Raw genomic sequence first — 23,928 nt, 5'->3', positions numbered from 1 at the left:
ACCAGGGGTCGCTCTTGCCTGAGCTCTTTTGTCAACCCTTCAAACCTGATGTCCAGCTTCTCCTCCCATCCTCAGAGGCACTAGAGCAACTGGCCTGATCGATACATGCGCAGCCCAAATCGTGGGTCTGCTACTCTGACGCAGAAAGCCTTGAAATAAAATCAGGAAATAATAATAATGATACTAAAAATGTGGGGGAGAAAAAAGCCATTTTTACCCATTTTGTGTCACAACTTACAGGCCTCCTCCTTTGACACATATAACTTCCACATGGTGTCATATTTTCTCGGGGTGTGGACTGACTGTGGCCCGGATGAATAGTTCAAATGCCCCACGTGCATAATAGCAGAGAGGGATGGGCACATGTCAAACACACACACACACACACACACACACACACCTTCAGCTAATCCTGAAAATCCTGAGAGAGCCTGACTGTGAATATGTAGTATTATTGATTTTTTTTAAATCTCAGCTGTAAGATGCCCCTTTTAGTGACCTCAGATAAAGTATAATAATCATTTTTAGAGACGGCAAGTTAGATAAAGCTCCAGTGAAATATCACATACGGCTGGGATATTTCACTGTGTACATGTTGAGAAAATAAATCAGGTATGTAATCATTGATTACAGGAGGAGTGATCTCTCCTCCACCACGTGAGCAGCAGCCGCCCCGGTCCACTGTGCCCTGCGCGCCGCTGGCTGTACGCACGCGTGCCGGTGCCGTCAGAGCTACGCGCGGAGGAAAGCAGCGCTGCTATTGGGCAATATTTTCGGGTCTGCCGGAGCCCTCCCATCCGCCTCCCTCTCCCTCTCCCTCCGTATCACCATCCTGTCAGCCAGAGGTGCTCACACCATCCGGGATTAACGCTCGCAAAAATGTGATTTTGGACCGAAGCCCACAGCCCAAGTCAGGTGTTCGAAAGGTTTCGTGCTGCTAATCTGGACGATCTGCCTCTCTCTCTCTCCCTGTCTCTGTCTCTCTGTGTGTCTCTCTCTCTCTGCGGGCGGATACGAGCCGGAGCAGCTCCTCTGTCGTCCTCTAAGGTTTCCTGTGGAGGTTGTCGGACGGGACAGCGGAGCATCGACTTGAGGTGCGTCCGATAAGACAAGTTGCGGTTGGATCTTTGTGGACGGCTGTCGCATCATCTCATACTTTTCTTGAGCTTGAACCGACATATAGTCAGTGTGGCTAGTGTTGTTGTCGCTGTCAGGCCCCGTGTGTGTGTTTGTGCCCTTAAATAAACCCAGGCTGCGTCCAGATGGAGGCTGTGTTGGTGGGCGATCGATTCAAATCGTAGCTGAATCCTCGCGTCATGTGTGTGTGTTGTTGTTGTTTTTTTTAGATGAATCCAGGCTCAGTGTGTTAACCGGGCCTGTTGTGTTGTCCTCCATCAGGTCATCTTTACTCTACACCACCCCCCCTCTCCTCCGTCCCAGAGATGCTGCCCTGCCTGCGGAGAGTGCTCCGGCCCGCCCTCTCTTTGAGAGCCGGCGCCGGGTTGGCCACAGCCGGGCTCAACAGCCACCAAGCAGCCGCCGGAGCGTCCCCGGCGCGGTTCGCCCCGGAGCCGCTCTTCCCGGCGGTGGTGCAGCGGTGTAACCTGGGCACACACCCGCTGAAGGAGCCCGTGGAGCCCCTCAACTCGCCCCGGGGAGCCAAGGAGTTTATTTATAGCCTGCATCCGACTGAGCGCACCTGTCTGCTGAGGGAGCTGCACAAGTTCGAGTCCATAGCCATAGCTCAAGGTAGGTGATGTGTACAACACAAGTCATGAGTGCACAACATATACACACACCTTCTGTTAATGAGTGAAGACCCCTCACCAGAGAATGAGTTATTGAAAAGAATCTTTATTTAAAGAAGTCATAATTGATGTTAATGTCTTGTGCATCAATAGTCACCTATCAGCCGAATTGTCATTGATCCAGTTCCAGGCTGTAGCTTCCAGGATCAGGCTGTAATAACACATGGAGGGGTTGATTTGACTCCCCTGAAGGTTAATGAAGTCTTGACAGAGTCTGAAGCTGCTGTTTAAAGAGTGATTTTCTTTTCAGAACACTACCCCATTTCCCTCATGTAGGACAGCCAATTCCCAGAATGCAGTTCAGCATCTGACCCTGATCCCTGACCTCTGACCTCCGTGTGCGCAGAGAGAATCTAGTGGCGGCCATCAATATTAGTCTGCTTCAATCGCTGTAGCTCTTTTGCCCAAGGCTGTTACTCGTCCACCACTCATGGTATATGTGTATGTGTGTGTTGGACCAGGATGCAGGATTAGTTTCCTCACCGCAGGATGCCATTAGCACCTGCCACTGCCTGCCAAACAGGGGGTACACGTCGGCTGCAGCAGGTACAAACTTCAGGTTGGGTTTTTTGGAAAATCAGTACTCAGGGTTTAAGGTTACACAATATATTACATATTTCGACTGTCAGGTACCACCGACTCAGTGTTTACGATTTCAGCTCGGTGGCAGGCAACAAGATTGAGTTCAGCAACCCGGAAAAACTTAATTTCAGACTCTGGCCAATGCAGCAAGAGGATGCAGGTTCGCTTCCCACCCTGTTTGTCGACGTGTTAGTCGGGCGTACCGGATTCAGCTCCAATGCGCTCATGGCTGTGAATAAACAGTGTGCGCGGTGGACTGTCCTAATGTCCTGAGGTGGACTTGGTCGGCAATGCGTCCTTTCTGCAGGGTGAACCGATGCCTCTGACACGAAAATGATGTTAACATCAACCGTGCACGCTGGCCGTCTTTTGTCCTAATAGTTTCTTCCCAAAATTCATTCATCACGCCAACCTCTAATGAAACACTGTGCCGTCGTTCTGTCTGTGTTCAGTATCAGCTGGGCTGAGGGTCATATTCATTTAGAGGCTCATTCCTGACCTGTGCACCTCTAGCCAAATGATTTTAACCCACTGGCCAAGTACAATATATGATTGCTCCCAGTGCAGCATGTTATAAGGTGGTCGGATCCTCACGTCACTGTACAAGCGCAGGGCCGAGACATTAGATGGGCTTCATGAACCAGGAGAATGAGATAGTGAGTGTGTAAGAGAAGGAGGGCGACGACGGCGGACGGCCCCCAGACGGCGAGGGAAAGAAGGAAGTGGGTCGATCGATAACTGAGATACAAGAGAGTAGAGGGAGAGAACGAGGAAAGACATGAGCGATGTTGGAGACACCACAGCACACCAGGTTCCCTCTGGGTGCACGCTGCTATGAGCTCCTGTCACACTCCGTATTTCTCCTCCGGCAGTAGAAGTGCAGACACTGACGCTTGGAAAATGGGTTCTCATTATTTTTGTTTTATCCCGGCCACGTTATGCTGGAAACTTAATCGATGCTGCTCACACTTTGTCAGAGCAGATATCGATAAAGATATCAGATTCATCGCCCTAGAATTGTGGATAAAAGATGAAGTCCTTTTTGCTCGTGATGGACGAAAGGTTCCCCGTCCATGCGGGGTACCCTCAAATTTTTCAGCCAAAGTTACCTCAAAAATCCCCCCAAAACTTCCTCATCGACTTTTTGACGTGCTGTTTGTTCACTAACTCAATGAACAAACTGGCTGAACTCGCTGTACGCTGAACACCCGGCTCATGTCACGACAGCTTGCTGAATGTTGAATATACATGCATCTGTTGCTATTCATAGCGTCACGTCTTCACCGTCTCTTGTCAGTGTACAGTATGTGAAGCTCCGAGTAGCGAGTGGCAACAACGTGGGCAAACTCCTGACGCCATGACTTGAAAAGTTTCACGCTCGCTCCGTATATGTCAGTTTCCCTGGTCTTTCCCACCAAAGACACATTCTTAAAAGCCTGTTTTCACCTCGTCGGGGGAGGATTGTGCTGCATCATTTTTCTGTTTCCTGGTGTCATAACCCTGCATCAGTATAACTACAAGGGGGAAGCATGATGCAGTATGTGAGGGATGGTGCGGATTCTCTCTCCATGTACAATAAAACCAGCTTTCTGTGCTTTCTGCTGACTTACGGCACCTTTCTCTGGTTGCAGTAGTCATTCCAGCAGTCATAATAACACAAAACTGGATGGCAGAGACATCGTGCGGGGATGATGGTTGAGCTTAATGGTTATTTTTGTAATCACATAAAGGATGCTGTTGTGTTGCCGTGTAGTTGTCACACCTTTAGTGAAGGTTATTGCTCAATCAGATTAGATCCTGTTTCGATTTCTCCACACTCCTCCCAGGAACTAAATTGCTTCCCACACCACAAAGAGCCCAATTGACTTGTTTTCATAAAAGAAGAAACTCAGTTTGTCTCTCAGCTAATTTGAAATACCCCCCATTCCCGATCCGACCCGTCATTTTACAAGCCGTTTAAATGAGATCCTCCATGCTCACCAGCCCTCATAGTACATCATTATTTTCCTGTCAGATGTGGCTGATTGCATCCTGACCACATGCGGCGAGCCTTCGCCCTGCGCGCCACAAACATCGCCACTGTGCAAACAGCGCTAAATCCCCCATGAGCCCCGTAGTGGAGGGTTTTATATCAGAAATAAGCTCATCACACCGAGCCACAGATTCTGTTTTCCTCCTCTGAAATGTCAAGAGGAGTGAATTAAAACGCCAGCATTTTTTTAGGATTCAGAACCACCAAAAACTCAACCGCAGATGCGAGGTACATGTGAGCTAGTGCACCAGTGTTACTGCCCACAGAGGACAGATACTCTCACCTATGGTTCCTGCCTGGCTGGAGCTTGCTGACGTCCTCACCTTCACGCTATAAACACCCTCAGGGATTGTCTTACCTACTGTATATACGGGCTGCAGAGCTGAATCAGTGATTGCTGGACTGGCCGGCTCGCTCTCTCACTGCCTTAGCGGCTGAGTGATTGATTTTTGTGACAGGCCTATCAGCATCCATCATCTTTCCACCCCAGAGGCCGCAGGACAACTGAAGGAAAACCTTTTCCCCCTCTTTTTTTTTTCCTGAAGTTTCACATGCAGGGGAGGAAGCTGGATGTCTGTCTGTGGCTGATGCTCACTGACATATCTCAGCACAGGGCAGTCCTCTGGGTTAATGGATGCTCCTGCAGTATGTCTGGGCTCAAAACAATGTTTAGCAGTGGGGGTCTGCTAGCATAAGCTAATGACCAGCTTCAAGCGCAACACAGAAGTTCCACAGAGCCCCTTTTTAGAGCTTTATTCACATTTAGTCACATTCATTGACTTCCTGCTTCACTCTGTGACATAGGATTTGGTGACTCTCTAAACGCGAGGTTGAATTTTTAAGATAGTTGGTTGACGAGTCTCATTCATACCTCGTCAATTGGCGACACTTTGGGTGGTGGCTGGCCGGACCTACTGTCAGTATTCGGTATCTTATAAATTGAACCTTTAAACCCAAACAGTCAACTCTTAGACTTTTTGGGGGAAGCGCATCAAGCTATAAGCACTGCAGCTGCTTATTTAAACATCTGGAAGACTCAGAGCAACACAAGCATTCATTCAAATTGTATTTCTGGTCATTTGTTGAATCTGAGTCCGTACAAACCAAAACCACAACAAGGAACTGAAAGATGCTTAAAAGCCCTTTAGAGATGTGGAGAACTGAATAGACAGTGGAAGAAACACAGAGACAGGAAAATGTAGACGGAGAATTTCGAGGGGAAAATAGCCTCGATATTCTCAAGGACCGGACTTTAGGTTGAGTGGAGACAAGAGGGAGGGATAGCAGGAAGTATGTTGGGAGTGAAGGTCAAAAACATGCACATGCACCAGTCCGGGGGGAGATGTAGGGTCCAGTCTAGAAGAAGAGGAAGCAGTAAAAGAAGAAGAAGAGTTTGAAAGGGGGCAAATTAGTTGGGAGACAGAGGTGAGGTGGGGATGCAGACATTCAAAGATGGATGAGAGATAAGTTAACAGGCAGGAAGGAAAAAAAGGTGGATAGGAGAACCATAAAAACAATGAGGGAGCTAACTCTAATTCGGTGACTCAGACATATTTAATGAGAATATCGACATCAGCTTTTTCATTTCTGGGACTATTGGATCTGCGCTTAATAGATCAACCTGAGCCTGAAATGGGGAACAAAGAACGAGCTCGTGAGAGGTGTTTAAATGTGGATGAATTACCCACAAGGCCCATTTTCTGGTTGACTTTTTATGACGTAGTGTTTATTGACAGCATAGAAGAATCAAATTCAATGCGGCTGAAAGCGTTCTATGTTTGTGACCTACAGCACAGTTAAACTGTGCGTTTATGAGGACTTCTAATTGTCGTGTTTGAGATCTCAGTAATAACGCTGTCAGAGACCAGAAACAAAGGCTTCAGTTTAGTCATTATTGCATTGCTCTCACAAAATAAATGAACCACTGTGGCTGAGGCAAAACATAAATATTTGAAATAACTTTTAAAATTCATATTAAATACAGAAATGATGACTTATTAAGCGAGGAGAAATGCAAAAATGCTCTAACGATGTTGAAATCTCATTGCGATGGTACAATGTAATGATAACAGAGGGCGGAAATAAAGGGGCCTCACAGTGCTGAAGAATGGTGATGAGAATATTTCAATATTTCAAGAAGGCGGGACTGACGATGCGTTTCAGGAGCAGTGTTTTCTGTGGGAGAGAAGAGCGTCTGAGCTTTTAACCTTTTAACTTTCAGACACAGTCAGTACGATATTCAATAATACACTGCCTGTAAACACTGCAGCAGACAATTCTTTTGCTAAAGTAACTTTAGCTACAGTTTAAAAAATTGCTTTACATAAGTTTTAATCTAAATCCCGTATCACCAGGAGTAAATGCTGACCCATGCACATTTTTTATGATTAAAGGAAAAATTTATTCCTCAAACCTATCCGACAGGGAACATATTTGCATATAAAAGAATCATGTTCACCTCGCAAAAAAAAAAGAAATGAGGACTTTTTCCCCAAGTTCTATAAAATAAGGTAGCAGCATGGAGAGAGGAGGCTGAAAGATTTGAAGGAGAAGTGGAGGAGAGATGCATCAGATAAATGAATGAATAAGCCACCAGAGATTCTCCTGCTCCATCTGGTCCTCTGCGATCATCGGCGCTGAGTTATCGAGTGACTCAGTGACATCCGCGATACTAACAATGTTTTCCCACCGGCCTGCTGTTGAGGAGGAATATGTGAGAGGAGACGAGATAGAGGCAATTTCCCTTCATGGCTCGACGGTCGGCGGGGAAGTTAATTGGAGATGCAAAAGAGGAGAGAGAGCAGCGAGAGAAGGGGAAGGAGACGTTTTTATGGGGTTGTTTTTTTGAGGCTGCCGTACAAATCTTGCAGAACAAGCCACGCTCCCTCCTCGTTTTGTCAACCTGTCTTCTATTTACTATTTTCTACCCTAAAGTTTAAATCTTCTTCTCCATCATCTGGATCACCCCTTGAACCACCACCACATTCAGCAGCATATAATGAATCCTGGATCAGAGCTGTCATCCTTCCTCGGGTATGCCTGTTGTTGAAGGCAGGCCTAATATGCTCTACTGTATGCTCAGCTCGGTATATTGCTTCCGCAGCGCCTGGTGGTGATATTTGATTCCACCTTTATGTAGAAAGGGGAAGCCATATCCTCTCCCCGCCTTTCAGATTACAGCCTTCTCACCTGAAACAAATGACAAAAGGAGAACCCTTTTCATTTTCTCCATTGTGCCACCGCTCACACAGTGTTGTTGTCATGCAGATTGGCACACTGTGCTGCATCGCCGCAGCCCGTGGTGACATTTAACCTGCTGTGACCCGCGCTCAAACAGAAATGACTCCGTGCAGTATGGAAAAGTCGAGACACGAGAGTTGCGCCGCTGCCATCGGGCTGACGTTCGACTTCCTGAAGAGCAGCAGTGACTCTCGCAGAAGTGCTCGAGCTAACAACATGCCACACACTCGGCTCCATCACCGTCCGGTGGATGCTATCGTGGTGACATTTCTGTGTGGTGATTTGTGCACAGATAGCACCCGTTCATCACACACACTGTAATAGCCTCGCGCCCCGCTGTGTGTGTTTATTGAGCGCATTTCGCTGCCAGCAAGAGAGATGCCTGCAGCCATTAATAACTAATCACTCTCATTGTGCCGAGGAGACTTCAGACTCCTTGCAGGGTGCTGAACTTATTTGGTTTGTGAGCTCCCTGAAAGGAGCCAAAACAAAGTTTTCCACTTAAGCACTGCAAACTCCGACGGCTAAACACATAATAAAGACTGAGGCTAACAGGTCAACCTCACCAGTTGATCTTCCACATAGAAGACATGTATATGTTGCTGTGTATAGGTAGCTAGCCCCAGTGTTGTAAGCGCGGGTCTTTTCATTTCATTCCAACATTTTCATTTTCAGCCTTTGCTTTCATAGCCTATTTGGACAAGCAAGGTGACAAGTGTCAACACTGTGCCAGGGCCGCTAACGTTAGCCTTAAGGGTGACACAGTTGCACCAAGGGCCACAGTGGAAAAATGGCGAGACAGCAGCGCTAGCCTATCATGATCCAGGCTTTTTTCTCCATTGTAACCTAAAACACCTCTGAAATGTAGTTACCTAAAAAAATTGCCACAATAGCTCCAAGTTAGCCCGGTATGCTAATATTTACAGCTTAGAGCTGTTAAACACACTGTAATTCATTCTTCACACCTTTACCCGTCAAGACACAACAAATTGAGACTGTTCAGGTACATGCTATTGTATTGAAGTCCCAAGAACACCATTTCAGCGTTGAGGAAAACAGGTCTGCGGTGTGTGAGTCATTCAGCTCTGTTTGTTCTTTCTACCCTCAAAATCCATCTTTACCTTGAAATTCACAGCCATCGTATTTTAACATATTTCTTTCTTTCTCCTTTTCCATTCTTTGAGGATACATCAAGGCCAAGTTTAAAGAAGAAACAAATATATACATTATATATGGAGCCCAGTATGTGAGATCGTCCTTCGATTGGCAATCTGGCACCAGTTAAAATTTCATGATTCAGAAGATAGGAAAGCGAGGAGGAAAAAAATTGCTCCATATGGCTCCTGTTTCTTTGTGATACCCAGACAGATGGATCAAGGCATGAATCAAATTACCCAGGCACCACGGAAGCCCTCTTAATAATATTATGCGCAGCGAGATGTGTTTGATATTCAAGGTGGTGTTTGTTTGTGCGAGCCCGTCCCTTCGATCAGGGGGTCACGCAGCCTCGGGGATGGATCATTTTCTGTTTCTTTAATGGAGCAGTGCGACCTCCAAGGACAGCGCACGCTCGCTTTATGACACCTCGCTCTCCTCTTTACCTCCCTCCTGTCATTCAGTCCCTCCCTGCGCCTACATGCCACAACACACTTCACATCGCAACTACCAAGCTGTTTTTCTCCTTGGGTTGTACCTGGGCCCTTCAGAGGCTTCTGTGACTCACCTCGCTGCGCAGTCATCAAGGCTGCTGATTTCGCTGCAGCCCCACAAGACTAAAGTCAGCACTTTACAGGAGACATTAAAGGTCCCATATTATACTGTTTTTTATCAGTTTCACACAGCTGTCAGAGGTCCAACAACACTGTATTCGAAATGCATTGCCCCAAATCCATCCGTGGTCCTGAATTTCAGCTGTCTAAAAGTCGCTCAAGTGAGCTCTAATGAGAGCTTGATGTTTCAGTGCCTGCACCTTTAAATGTTAACAAGCTCCGTCTGTCAACGCCTGCCTTGCCTGCTATGCATCACTCTCTGGCTCGCCGAGACACTTTCATTCAACCATACCAGTTTGAGAGGCTCCTAAAGAAATACAGACTGTGCAGCTGCAGCTCTATGTTTCAGGATGGTTAGTGTGTCTGAATAATGTTAGTTTGTTCGTATGTGTTGTTACAATTCCTACCATGTAGCTAATGGCTAACAGTTAGCGAAAGCTGTGTTTGTCTCCAACACAGTCTCCAAACTCTCGGACACTGTTTGCATCGTCTCTGTCTCCAGTCTGCACGTTTCCAGACTTTTTACTGTGACGATATGATTAACATTAAACTCGCTTCAGACACCATTGCATAGCAGACCGAAGTGGAGCTAACTAGCGAGCCAATTTAAAGCTGACTTCACCATACTCGTAGGCAACTGTAAATAGTATCAAACCACAGCGACACTTACTCCTTTTACGAGGGTCAGTGTCGAGGCAAAGCCAGCTTTGTACTGACCGTCGTTACTGGAGCAGTCCGATGTGAAGTGGTTAGCACACACATACAAGCTAACACGAGCATTAAAAAATGAAACCACAGTCTCTTCTGTTGTTCTTCAGCTGGGACAGAATATAGGCACTTACGTTGATTTTTACAACCAACAACAGAGCAATTTGCGTGTCTAGCTCTGAGTGGCGACATTACGAAACACTGCTATCTTACAGCTGGACACACCGAATTTCACCTCAGGGATGAACGCCCCCCTCTCGGATATCTCCTATCACCACACAGAGGAGGCCTGTCTATGAAAATGACTCCTTTTGTTACGTAATGAAAGGAGCAGAATTTTGCCTGCAGGAACACCATTTTACCAGTGGATAGTTTGCTTTCCTAACTCTGGGAGTTGGCAGGCTGAGGGAGGACCACTTGATGAATGTTGATGAAAACATGTTTTTCATAACATGGGACCTTTAAGGTTACTATTTCACTTGGGGCGCTCACATTAATTTGGAGTCGTGTTTTGTGTCCGCCTGACAATGTGAAGTCACACATTGTCTCTCCTTTTAGCTCTGCTATGCTTCAATACATTCACAAGCTAGCCGCTAATGTTGTTGCCTGCCGTTTGATGCTGTAGTGCGGGGCCAGTTTTAAGACCTTTTTCCCACAAAAAGACAGCTGCCTGCTGTGTACTGATAAGAGGGCGGCAAGGGTAAAGCAGTAAAGTTGTGGCCGTAAAAAAATTTTTAAAAAAAGCAATAAACTGAAGCTAAAGAAAAGCAGACTCAGGTTATAATTTTGTGGGTTCATCACACCGAACAACCACTTATACACTTACATACTTTCATTGTTGATTTAAAGATAAGGACTTTGGCAGCTGTAAATACCTTATTATAAGTGAAAGGCTACTTCCCCCTGTTTGTCTCACCTTTATTCATTCAGGGAAGGTTCACTGAGAGCATTGCTCTCTTTTCAAGGAACACCCTGTTCTGCCCAGTGTAACCATTCTCTGATCTGCTGGTTACCGAGCAGCTCAATTGGAACAGTTGGGGTTGAGGAGCCTTGCTCAAGGTCACCTCAGTGGTGGTAATGAGGGAAGGGAAAAGAGCCGTCATCCTTTTTCCCCACCCAAATTAATCCTGCCAGTCTAGGAACTGAAATGGTGACCCTCTAGTCGCGAGGCCAAATCTCATTTAAGAGAGTCCTGGTCAAGGTCTACTCTGTGTAAGAGTGGACGAGCTCCAGCTGATGAAATCCTGTCACAGCGTGGTTCCCACTGTTCAGATGTTGAAGACAGAAATGTGGCGACCATGTCCTCATATCCTCAAATGCATCACTTACGAGGACAATGAAGGACAAACATGTAACGTACCTGCAGTCTGATTAACTCTTAGAGATTGGTAAAAATCGCTCACATGGCTGAGACCAGCTGGAAATATTCCTGCAGCCCTCCTCTATTTGGCCCTTAGTTTGTGTGGTCTTTGCTTTCTCAGAGATACGGTTCCTCTGAACAAACATTCAGCCCTTTAACCATGATCAAGTAAATCCTGTAACACAATATGAAAGACATTTGTGCTAAAACCATTTATAGCGCCAGCACAAAAAAAAAAAACAACACACAACTTTACCCCCTGCTGCCTCTGCTACAGTACAACTACAGAGGAAACACTGAGGTTTATACTGACTGCTTTTTTTATTGTCCCCCCAGCAAACACGAGCATTTGAAGTCGTGAAATGACTCCGGTTGGCATGTAAAGGGGAGCAGATTGACTTTATAAACAGAAAAAACAGGCTTTCCTTCAAATGGGCTGACTTGGTTTTTTTGGGGGGGGCAAATCTTGTACAGGCAGCATTCTCAAAGCTACTGCCAGTGTACCTGCTGCCGTTTATCAGCAGAGAGGGATTCAGCATAGTTTGTGCCAGTGTTGCACCATCTGAGCAGTTCTCCTCGCCCTCGCTGTTACACACAGTTATGCGCTGTGTGCCGGCACACAAGCAACAGAAGAGAGTCCGAAAGATGGTCTGTGCACGCCTACACAGTGGTCGTAATCACTCTAAACAAGTACAGAATTGTCTGCGCGTACGTTTTCTGTGTGTCCCGCTGGTGATTATTCATCTGATCAATGGCTAATTGATATCTCGGAGGCCAGGTGCGCACATTTACCTCGAGAATAAGCTTCACTTTTGTTGGCAGGGTTGAGAACTGGCAAGCAGGTGCAGGATACAGTTCCCCCGGCGACAGCATTTGTTGAGGATCGTTGGTGGTTTGTATCACCAACATCGTGGATTAAATCTTACACGTAAAAACATGTTTTTATTGTTATTGGTACAGTGTTTTATTATTAAGCATGAATTTAAAATGCATGAGCTCCCGGGGGACTGCAGCGCTACGAATGTGCAGAGAAAGTCATTGTAAGACGATTCTGCCAGCAGTTTTAGCCCACCGCTCGATTAAATGTATTTCCTTTTTCCTCTGTGCTCGGCTCCTTTTGTCCCCTATTGAGGGGAACGAAACAAGACTTTGTTCTTCGTTCCCTTCCGGTCTCTTGTGGTTTTCCATTTGTCAGGGGGGGCATTTTCAAGGATTCTGTGGTTGTTTTTCGTCTGTTCCTGTGTTTAGTTTGAGGCCCTCTGAAGCCTCTTTAATTGGCACAGTGGGAATAGACCGGTGGATTCATTCGGTCTACCTGTCATATGGAGCTCGCTGAACTCACAGGAGGGGAAAAAAAGTACTTTGCTGAAATTAAACTACATTGTTAGGCTTGGGTTTGTGTAGTGTCATGCTCCAGTGCTTTGTAATTTCCTCTCACAGGTGTATACTGGCTGGGTTATCTTGCCTTTGGTGGGGGGTACTCGTTATTTTCCCTCAGCCGACATGAGTGTTTTAAGTCTTGATGTGACCTTCAGAAGTTCTCCAGTAGACATGTAAATAGGAGCACACAGACTTTAAAATAGAAATAAACAAGCCTTCCTTCAAATGAGTTTTAATGTGCATTTTCTCTCCTGTTTTTCACAAGTCAATGCAAAAGTTCTGAGACTTGTTTTGTGGACAGAAGCTAATTATTTCTCCATATCCATCATGGTGAGTGTGTGTGCACCAAGACAATTCATCCGCCCGACCGAAGAGGCATATCGAGATGCTGATTAAACATGATAAACAGGAACATGATTGCACAGATGTGCTCTGGACTGATCCCAATTCAAGACCACTTACAGCAAGGGGAGCGTGCACTTGGCACACGTATCCAGAGCTGATACTTGTAAACTGCATCTTCACTTCACTATTTTAAACTCTATCCAATGTAATTTCTGAGAATACAGCAGTGCATCCAAAGAACACGTGTAACAGCATCATCCCAGGATCTCCACAGCTGGATTCTTCACCTGCAAGATCATCTGAGTCCGCCCACCAGGAACAGCTGATGCAACAGTTGGTTTGCAAAATCAAAGAATTTCTGCACCGACTGTCAGAAACCTATTCAGTGAAGCTCTTCCCACCACCACCTGACTGCACTTTATTGTCTTACAGACCTTTGAGTGGATAAATGTTCTCCTTCCATGGAGTCTGGCACTTTGAATGCTGTTTTTCGATGTACCGGGCAGATGGCAGTCAGCGTGTACGGTGTCATGTGGGTGGTAGCAGTTCACTAATGTCAGCGTTGTGAACAGATCACCCCTGGGTGGCGAAGGCGTTATGGTAGAGGTTGGATTGATGACAATGTGAATACACAGATACTGTGATGAGATCCTGAGGCCCACTGGCTTGCCATTTGTCTGCCACCATCACCCCGCCTTGCAGCATGTTCTTGCATGGCACCATTTTGGTCTATGGCGGGGAAATTAACAATCAGTTAACAGGAAACCATTCTGGTGGACATTCTGCAATCATCACGTCCAAGTGTGCACTACCTCAAAACTGCACATTATAGAGTGCCTTTATTGTGGCCAGTCCAAAGCACACCTGTGCACCAATCATGTTGTTTAATCAGCATCTTGATATGCAACACCTGTCTGGTGAATGGATTATCTTGGCAAAGAAGACGAGTGAACACATCCAGTCTTACATCTTATAAATAATCATCTCAAACTTGAGAATGATTGGAGCCAAAACAGAAGTATAATGTTCATATTTTAGTGAAGTGTACATAAAGAATCACCTCATTGCTTTCATTATGCTGTACTTCATTACGTATGTTATGCAAGTTTTCTGTCTGTATCTAATCACCCATTCTCTGACAAATTCATTGTTTTGAAGCAAATCTTTTCCCATTTCGTGTTACGTAATAACTGTCCCATCCATTGTGGCCCGTCATCTGTGTGCTGTGTAATTTCCTCTCTTTCTGCCTCATTAATCATACAAGAACAGCAAGGTGCTGTACATTTGATGAATAGCTCCAATCTTCCACTGATCCCATTCTTCTGAACTATTGATCTTGTGCACGCACATGCATGGTCACACACACCAGCGTTTGCAGACTCAGAGTACAGATGATGTGATTCATAAAGATAAATGCGTTCTTGTACACTCACACACATACACACCGTGTTCCCTTCACACAGCAGCCTGTGTTGTATCACGCCACACTCCCATAATGAGAAACCCCCTCACTGTGTGAGTGGTGCAAATCCAAAATCAATAAAATCCTGAGGGAAAAACACGGATCTTTCTTAGTTTACAATTGCTCGCAAAGGGGCCAGGACACACACACACACACACACACACAGAATGTATTGCACTGCTGCACAATCCCGTGATGAAAAATGTCCCTGCATTGTTCTTGTTTCCACCCTCTAACACTAACACCTGAATTTGCAGAAAATCTAACAGCCTCTATTTATGATTTTCATTCAGGCGACTGAATGTGGCGTCAGACATTTATTCATCCTAACTGATGTTTGCTGAGGGAGAACTCGCCTCTTGGGTCCCTTCACAGACTTATCTCTGATTTCCAAAACTCTGCTCACACTTCAATGTTAGTGCTGTGTCCGCACCAAGAGACAGAAGAAGTGCAGATTAAGCTATTTGTCACAGCAAAAACAAAGACAAGAAAGTGTGAGTGGGTTGGCAACCACACCAGATGAGTGTTAATGGTTGTCTCCTTAAACAGACAGCTGCGGAGAAGTAAGCAGCCTAAAAGTAAGTAAAACCAGGAGAGAAGTGTAACATTTCACCTTTAGCCAATAGGAGTGTCTGATGAAGCACATTAGTGGTGGGATGCAGAAGTTCAATATAAGATGACAAGATGAGACTTTTTGCAAGACCTAAATTAGTTTTCAGCCATGCTAGTGGCACAGCTCAAGGAATGGCTCTGCTGGCCTGACAGGCTGAAAGAGCTCAACATTCATGAACTGTGATGTCTTTGGTGTTGACCTGACCTTTCAAGTAGCAAGTGTCGTAATGTTTGCATGCTAAACTCGGATTGTTGTGAGCAGTCATTATCCAATCTGCGAGTGCGAGTGCGTCCACCTTGGACAGTTTGGTACGATGTGACAGCAGTAAATCTGGGAATTTTGTGAAGTAGCCTGAGTTTGAAATTATGCACACCCTTGCAATTAAAAAAATGCTATGCTGCCAATAATCAGTAGTACATGTTAATATCATCTTCAGCTAACTTTAAAAAAACATTGGTTTTACTGATTTTCTGTATGAGATCCTCCGTATTAAGCCACTCAGATGGCGGACACGCTTGCGCATGCAGAGCCCACATCCGGTAGTGACAAGCAAGTTTGCATGTTTGCACTAGCATTTTGCCCAAAGCAGAGCTGCCAGCATGGCTGGAGACTATTAAAGTTATGTCAATTTGTTGCCCCTCATGTCAAAATTTGACTCAAACCCCAACCCTAACCCAAACCAAAAATGGGCTTGTTAAAGTCTCCGGTATTTTGTTGGCTGTGTTGTAAACGCAAATAATAGTTGTAGCTGACTTGGCAATTAAGACCTGTGTCCAAAATGGTGACACATCCTTTTTTTCCTGTTTATCTGTAAACAGTGTTAATTGGCCGCCAGATACTTGTTCCTCAGTCTGAGGGGACAAAGTCAAAGAAAGCACGAGACGAATGAAACATGACTGCTTTGGTATTTAATCATGCTCGTGGTTAGCTACTCATCACAGCCCATTAAATGTTTTCAGGACTCGTGTCTTGTTGGAATTGTATTCCTTGAGACAGCACCTCCGGGGGATTTAAGACACCATGCAATCAATACTTTGTACCGGAGGAGCTCTGGGGCCGATAGACAGCCATGTCGGCTATCGCACCGCTAATAAATGGCTGCATGAAGCCCGGTGGATTGGGAGAGAAAAATCTTCCAGGGATTCTGTTTCTCGTTAATGGCTTTTTTTCATGCGACTGGTGATGAGACGGTGACTCAGCCGCATTGTCATTTGGCCTCATTCTTTATAAGCGATTGCAAAATATAGCTGGGACAGGCTCCTGACTCAGGGCCAAGATGATGCATTAGATTATTTCTATCATATCAAAGTGGGACAGAATTTATTAGATTGATCACAGACCTGTATTGGACCATTGTTCAGCAGCACACGGTCACGGTAAACTGCTGTCTGGGAAAAGTTGCCTGAGCCAAAACATCATACATTTTTAACCGCTCTGTATCTTTTTGAAAACCCAAAAGTTCATTGTTTATACACATATTCTGGAGCTGATATAACCTCCTTGACTCTCACAAGTCATTTAAAGTCTCTTAAAAAAAATCACTGTTTGGACCAATGTGGATCACAACAATGTGCATAGGCGTAGAATTTCGTATGGACCGTATGGAAGTGTCCATACTAATCTCAAACAATGGCTGAATTGTCCACACCAATATTAAGGTTGAAGGAAAAAAATGCACCTCATGCAGCACACAGAGGGCTAAATCATTTCCCTCCCAAATATGTCTTTGAGACTGGTCTGTTTTTTGATTGGCTCAGCTCCCTGCTGCTGTCCAAGTTGTTTCACTTGCAGGCTTTGCCAGCGTTGTCGAGAGGAGGTCGACACTGTTCTCGTGCAACACGTGTCCGAGGATGTCGGGAAAAAGAAAGGTGGAAGACGTTAGAAGCTATTACACCAAACAAGTGTAAGTCACCTGAAGGAAATTGTTCCCCCTCATTGGCTACTGCTAATAGCGAATGGCCTATACTACTGATCTTCTTCGAGATTTGAGTCGTGCTGTGTCACTGCTCATAGCATCCATATTTTATTTATTAGGTGACAGAGGAAAGATTCAGGGCTACAGGTAAATTTGACATGGTGCTATACTTAATGTTTTACTGCATATGTTTGACTGCTTATGTACAGTTTTGTTAACAGCATTCAAGAGCACTTTCTGAAGGGGGAGACCCCCGAGTGTTTTTGAGCACCACCCAGGAAATTACCAGTTGTTTTCACTGAGACCTCAGAGCATCTGCAGTGGTGATGGTGGCAACTGACAACAGGGCGCTTTGTTTGTCATGAACAGGGCCTTCTCAAGATCCATGTCACAGGTAGTCAGAAGCTACTGGGTGCACCTGTGATGTTCTCCCTCAGCTGGCTCCAGTCAGTCATCGCTACATGATGGGCTTGCAGTTCCCTTCCTCGGTTGGTTGTGTGTTTTCAGAGAGTCAACACCATCAGTTGGCTCTGTTTCTGTATGGGGGTGAAAATCTCAGTTGAGTGTTTGGTATGTCTTTGTTTTGACTAGTTTTCTATACATTTTATTTCACCCCTCTGCCCCCAAACATGACATAACCCAATACCAAAACCAAGCGCTTTTGAGCTTCAGCCTGGAACTACGGGACAAGAGAAAAATAGCACCTTTCTTTTAAATTAACTTTTGCAAAATACCTACTTACTGTGTGTGTGCACAAGTATTCCAGTGATTAATAATTAAACTTGTGTTGACTATAAGAGTCAGTTGACAAGTATATGTAGGACGTTCTCCAGAGGGAAAATATCTCCTTTCACTTTTTTTCATGTTGTTTATCATTGTTGTTTTGGGTGCAGTTTGAATATTAGATAAGCTAAGTTTGGTTGCCTTTATTCTGTTTATGAACCTGCGCAAACAAACCAAGTTGCATATGCTTATTTTGAAGTTTGGGTAATCCTGCTGGAGGAAAGGAAGTCTCGTCAAATCTTTGTTGACCCTTCAGTATGGCAGCACTTGTTTGTGATTGATTGACAAGCTATCTCATTTACCCGAGCTCAGCCAATAATGATTCCACCATCGGCTGTTCAGACGTGGAGGTTTCACTGAGAAAATTTATCGCGGTTGATGTTGCAGCAGACTGACAGCGCTGGCTCACAGATGGGCGCAGGAGGATCATCGAAAAGCCTTTAATTAAATCCTAAAACAACCCCTGAGTGAGTGATAAATGGAGAGAAATGTGTTCTGGTGCTTAATTGTGGAAGCTATCCATCTTCTGTTGGATCAGATCTTCATCTCATTGTTTCGGCTTTTGTAACCGAAGGGCTTTTTCCAGCACCTGTGAAATGAGATAAAACCTTCAACAATGCTCCGCAAGGGAGGAGTGAAACAATATTTCATTATGCACAAGGTGCCGCAGAGGCTGGAGGAATGTGTCTCTGTGTGTAGATATGAGCGCTTGCCATGAACAGTTGTGTTCTGTAGGCGCGCCTGCGTCTCTGTTAATGGATCAGCAGTATTTTTGACTCTGGCGCGGATGAAGGGGACAGCATCGAGGTGAATAATTGTTCGTGGTCAGCAACATGAGATGGGCTGAACTGAAGACGGTGGTATGGAGCTGGTAACGCGACACCGAGTCCTGACAGGAAGTGATGGAGAGAGAAGGGGATGGAAATGATAGAAGGTGGCAGACAGGATGGGAGCAAGAAAGACATTAGATGTTCTTTTTTTTTTTTGCTTTTTACAGTTTGTGAAGTTATAGCCTGAATATTGACATTTTAAAGTGGATATTACAAACAGGGGAAGGATTGGGAAATTTTGATGGATTATGCCGGCAAAACCTTTGTTTCCACCTGAAAACAATTTAGGTCAGACTTAGAAAATGGATCAGCAAAGAGTTCTTGTGTGTCCCTAAGGGCTTCCGTACAGAGGAATAAAGAAACCAGAACATATTCACTTTTAATAAAGCTGCAATCAGATAACTTTGACTTTATTTTTCTTTTTTAGTTTATCACTCAAGTTCATTCATTAATATTCAAAATATGTGGCATTCATTTTAGTCATTGGAGGTCTCATCGTTTCGTTAGGCACAACGTGAATGTAGCCAAATGTGATGGCTGACATTTCCCGGAGTGACTGCTGCTTGGCAGAATTATTCTCCTCCTAGATGCAAATTAGCATTTTGGCATTTGTTCTGGTTCGATCGTGGCTGTGTGAGAACTGTGCACGGGGGTGTTTGCGTCCGTCTGAATGCGTGCCAGCACATTTGGGTGTTTAGTAGTACTGGAGACAGACTCTGTTTGACACCAGTAAGCGGAAGCTGGCTCCGGCCTGGTTTTACCCTGCAGCGGTGCAATAACTACTGAAACTGATGGAACACACTTGATTATGTGTGGACGAACATTTCCACTGACCTCTGTAAAGCAAATCCAATTTCACAGAACCTGGGAAGGAAATGATCATCATGTCTTTGGTCCTCAGCCGTAGAATCAGTGTAATCCCGTGTTGTGTTAATGTGGCACATACAGTCCGACACATTTTATCCTGCAGCCTCTCAGTGCAGGAAGATGTTACACCTCTTTGACTTCACGGTTCCCCTTTAACGTAGGTGTCACAATGTAGAAAAACTGTGATTAGACCTCAGTAAAATAATTGTATTTTCCGCTACGTTTAGTCAGATGATGTTAGCCCCATTGGATCTGTGGAAATGAAGGCTGGAAACAAATTTCTCTCGTACCCTCTGTCCCTTCCTCTCTGTGTGTTTGTCTACACACACACACACACACTCCAATTATAATCAGCACGCTGGCAGCAGAATTATCATTATTGTGACGTCACGTTTGTCCTCATCTGTGTCTCGCTCGGCGCTCAGGGGGGAGCTGGTACGCTGGGAGATGCTCTTTGCTCCTCTCCCTCTGTCTGACTCTCTTTCATCACCCCTGACATACTGCTAATGATTTTCCCCTTCCCTCTACCCATTTTTCCCACTTCTCCTCTCTGTATTCATAAGGTTGTGACTGATAGGCTTTGCCATTTAAGAACCGTCTGACATTTATGCTGGCTTTTCCCCCTCCGTAGAAAAGCTGTCCATGGGAGATGCGGTCGCTTTATAATACGTGCTGTCTTCTTTTTTCTCTTCTCTTTCAGGGCAGCTAGAAATTGCACCGCCTACTGCAGCCCAGTTAAGATATGGTAAGTAAACTTGTGTTTTGTAAACTTATTTTTCATCCTTCCTGTTCATGTATGGTGATGACATAAATGGGTACATTGTCATGGCATGACAGCCTTGATTGGCATCCCTCATGTGACAATCAATTACCCAGGAGGATTAATGAGGATCGGTCTTAATGAACCTTAATGAGCAGGACACTGTGGTTCCGTGTTGGTGAGTTGTTTCCGTGCTCCCCATAAAGGCAAGCAGGAAAACACGCCGCAGTTTTCTAGGAGCAGGCATTACATAAGGTTTGTCTCAAAGTGATCGTCAATAACAGACAATGACAGTGAAATCTGAATAAGAAGACAACGTCTGTTGATAATACAGAGGAAGGTGCGAGAAGCTGAAAAGCCATGAAACTCAAAATATAGACTCCTGCCACTTTATGACAGAGCGCTTCGTATTTCCAGTATATAGGTTTTCCATCATGCAGGGCCGTGTAGTTGAGAGACTGTCTCAACGTTTTGCAGTATATCAAGAGCAAACAGACTCCTTGTGCTCCACCTGGTGTACAGTAAGACGCACTATCTGTTTGGCTAATGGCCTTTTATGATGTTGCACTTTTGTGTATTCAGGGATCAGCAGGTTTATTGATCCATGTTTATGGTTTATATAATCCCGCTTGCTTCCACCGATGGGGTTTATTGTCTTCCTCTGGTCCATAAATACCAAAAATCTCACAGGGTCTGAACATAAGCTGATTTAAACAAATAAACAATTAACACAAGGAATGTAAAATGCAGAGGTAATAAAACAAAGAAACGACAGCACAAGGTAGTTTAAGATGGGACTGAATTGGCACATAAAGCAAAGAGAGAGACTGGTGCTAAAAAAGATAACCCAGCATAACTCCTTGGCGGAGGTAATTAAATAACTGTACTGTTATAGTCAAAATAAACTATAATACAGTACAATGCTGTATATAAAGCTTACTGTAGTCTCTTCACCTTGTGCATTTTGTCCTCATCACTAGCAGCCATGACTGCTCTGTGTTGGTTGAGTCGACCAGCCCGTCGATAGCCCCAGGAAGTTTTGCTGCTGCATTTTCGTTTTTTGGCAGTTTGTCATGAGCTTTGGGAAGACAACTATTACTATTGAGAGAATTTTATTTTTTATTTTATTTTTTTTTGGTTTGCACACAAGCAGCAGCCTCAGGTCGCTGACCAGAGGCAGACAGGCAGGTTACTGCCAACAATGTGTCATGGGAGTCAAGTATAAAAATGAATAAAATAGGATTGCTTTCTCTTATATGAGAAGACGGAAAATGAAACGTGATCACTTTATGTGAACTATACAGCACCTGTATATGGGTGATTCTGTCCAAAGCTTTTTGATCCATAATGACACTCCTCTCAACTGTCTTACAAAAGGTTCATCTCACAGGCTTTTAATATTTGATCCGAGCTGGTAAAAGGTTGCAGTCTATAGAAATCTATAGTGTCCTGCACATTATTTCTCATTAAAAGTGGAAGGTCACACACGTGATCCACCTGCACACACTCAACTGTAAAAGCTTGTGCAGGCATACTTCACTCAACGGGGCTCAGTCAGTGACACAACCTCAGATCTCCCTCCTCCTCTCCTCCTACTGGGAGGTCAGAAAACCTGCTGGATACCCCAACATAGTTCATATCAATGTGTCTTTCTCTCTTTCTCTCTCTCTCTCTTTCTCTCTGTCCCCCTTTCCTTTTCTCTCTCTTTTCTCTGTCTTTCTCTCTCGCTCTCTGTATTTATTTTACAGAGAGATCTTTGTGACTATAAGCAAAAAACAGAGACATCATGTGAGAAAATCCCTGCTCTCTGCTCAGCTGTGTTATCTTTAGTGCAGAGAGCCGAGCAGGAACAGCACTTCACCACGAGAAGAGAAACACTCCTGAGAAAGATATATCGACCTCAGCCGCCTGTCACAGGAGAAACGACGTTCAACATGGCACTCATGATTTTCCTCAAGACAGCAAAGTATTTGTGTAGTGTGAATTGTGGCTTCATTGCATTTCTCCCCCAGGAAGTTAACCATTACAGTGATTTCTGTGGGGGAAAAAATGCCCTTTTCATTACTGTAAAACTGCATCTGTTCAATTCATTTGAGTCATTGCACTTCTCCTGTAACATCTTTTCATTTAATTTCCTTTCATTATTCAGGCTGTTTCATTGTTGATCGAGATCTGTTCTGTTGAACATTCTCAAGAACACAAAAAACAAAACTACTCTATATGCAAAGAATTAATAAAAACAGTAACAGGAATCGTTTAAAAAAACCGTCAGCTAGCATCCAATCCAATAGCATCTATGCAACTCATGCACATTTTAGCCTTGAAGTGAAACAAACTCGATTGTAATCAAACCATCTTATTAGCCAGGAAGTAGTTTATGCTGGTGGGTTCAAAAATGTGTTTTACTTTGAAATATAACCCGATATCCTTCCAGATTTGCTATATCCATCATTTTTTCAGTTGCTGATTTATCAGGTAGAGGTGGAATGAGAACAGTTGGTCAGGTTCTCTACGTACATATATTGCGACCTGGAAAACAGCGGCAAAACATTATCCAAGCATTCCAGCTTCACGTCCTGAGCATGACATCGAAGGGGAAATAACAGCTGTGTGAATATGCTCTATTGAACAGAAAAGCTGCAGTATACAACAAAAAAGGTGGCTTGAAGGTGGCAGCATGGGAAATATCAGAGGCCCTCATTTCTCTTCAAAGCATGAAGAAATAATAAGATCAGTTCTAATTACCCCCATGATTTTTTAAAATAGTTTTAATAGGTTCCCCCACAGTCACATGCGCACCAGGGCCAATCACTGCAGAGCTCAAGCCCGCGACAAGCAGATTTATACCTGCAGCGGCGCGCGCTGGACCGGGGTTTGGCCGGCGGTTCGGTCCCGTCCTCCTCTGTACATCCAAACTGACTGTTGTGGATTAATGAGACCAAATGAGTCCAGACCGAGTCTGTTCAGGTCTGAGGAGATCCAGATACGCGAGGCCCAGAAAGTTGAATCAGAATCTGTGGATGTTCGTGTGTAGCTAGCTGCTAGCCCAACGGCCGAGTCTACGGACACACCGGCAGGTCCAAAACCGGACTTAGGGTAAATAATGTCCACCACGCTTTTTCGCGAACATTGTCATCACGTTTGCTTTGTGTCTGGTGCAGGAAGAAACTGTAAAAACTGGCTTTTGTCACGAAAGTGTCCGCAAGCAGCAAGTTTGGTTGCTGAGGAACAGGGGAAGTTGTGTGAGGGACGCCAGCGGTGATACAAACAGCGACAGAGATGGCGAGTTTTGAGAGTTGAGAGATTTGTGACACATAGCATGTTTCGAGTGTATAGTTAGTATGTTATATAGTGTTTAGTGTAGTGTGTTTAGTGTGTAGTGTAGTTGTTTTTTTGTGTTGTGAGTCAAAACAAGGAGGAGACTGCTGAATGTGGAACAGGCAGGAATGAGTTGAGGAGCCCTGAGCCTGAGGC

The 23,928-nt window shown here is 44.8% G+C and overlaps 1 protein-coding gene across 1 annotated transcript in view; it reads left to right on the top strand.

Moving 5' to 3' along the window:
* The first annotated feature begins 725 nt into the window (after positions 1-725).
* LOC119006768 (transmembrane protein 65-like) overlaps positions 726-23,928 on the top strand; it is a 45,929-nt gene continuing 22,726 nt past the window's right edge. Inside the window, exons 1-3 of the mRNA XM_037075822.1 lie at positions 726-1,094; positions 1,399-1,749; positions 20,395-20,439. Coding sequence (XP_036931717.1) covers positions 1,443-1,749; positions 20,395-20,439 — 352 coding nt within the window. The 5' untranslated portion in view covers positions 726-1,094; positions 1,399-1,442. The remainder of the gene's footprint in view (positions 1,095-1,398; positions 1,750-20,394; positions 20,440-23,928) is intronic.

Source organism: Acanthopagrus latus, chromosome 17 (genome assembly GCF_904848185.1).
Source record: "Acanthopagrus latus isolate v.2019 chromosome 17, fAcaLat1.1, whole genome shotgun sequence".
Taxonomy (NCBI): Eukaryota; Metazoa; Chordata; class Actinopteri; order Spariformes; family Sparidae; genus Acanthopagrus; species Acanthopagrus latus.
This window is presented reverse-complemented; position numbering and strand designations above follow the sequence as displayed.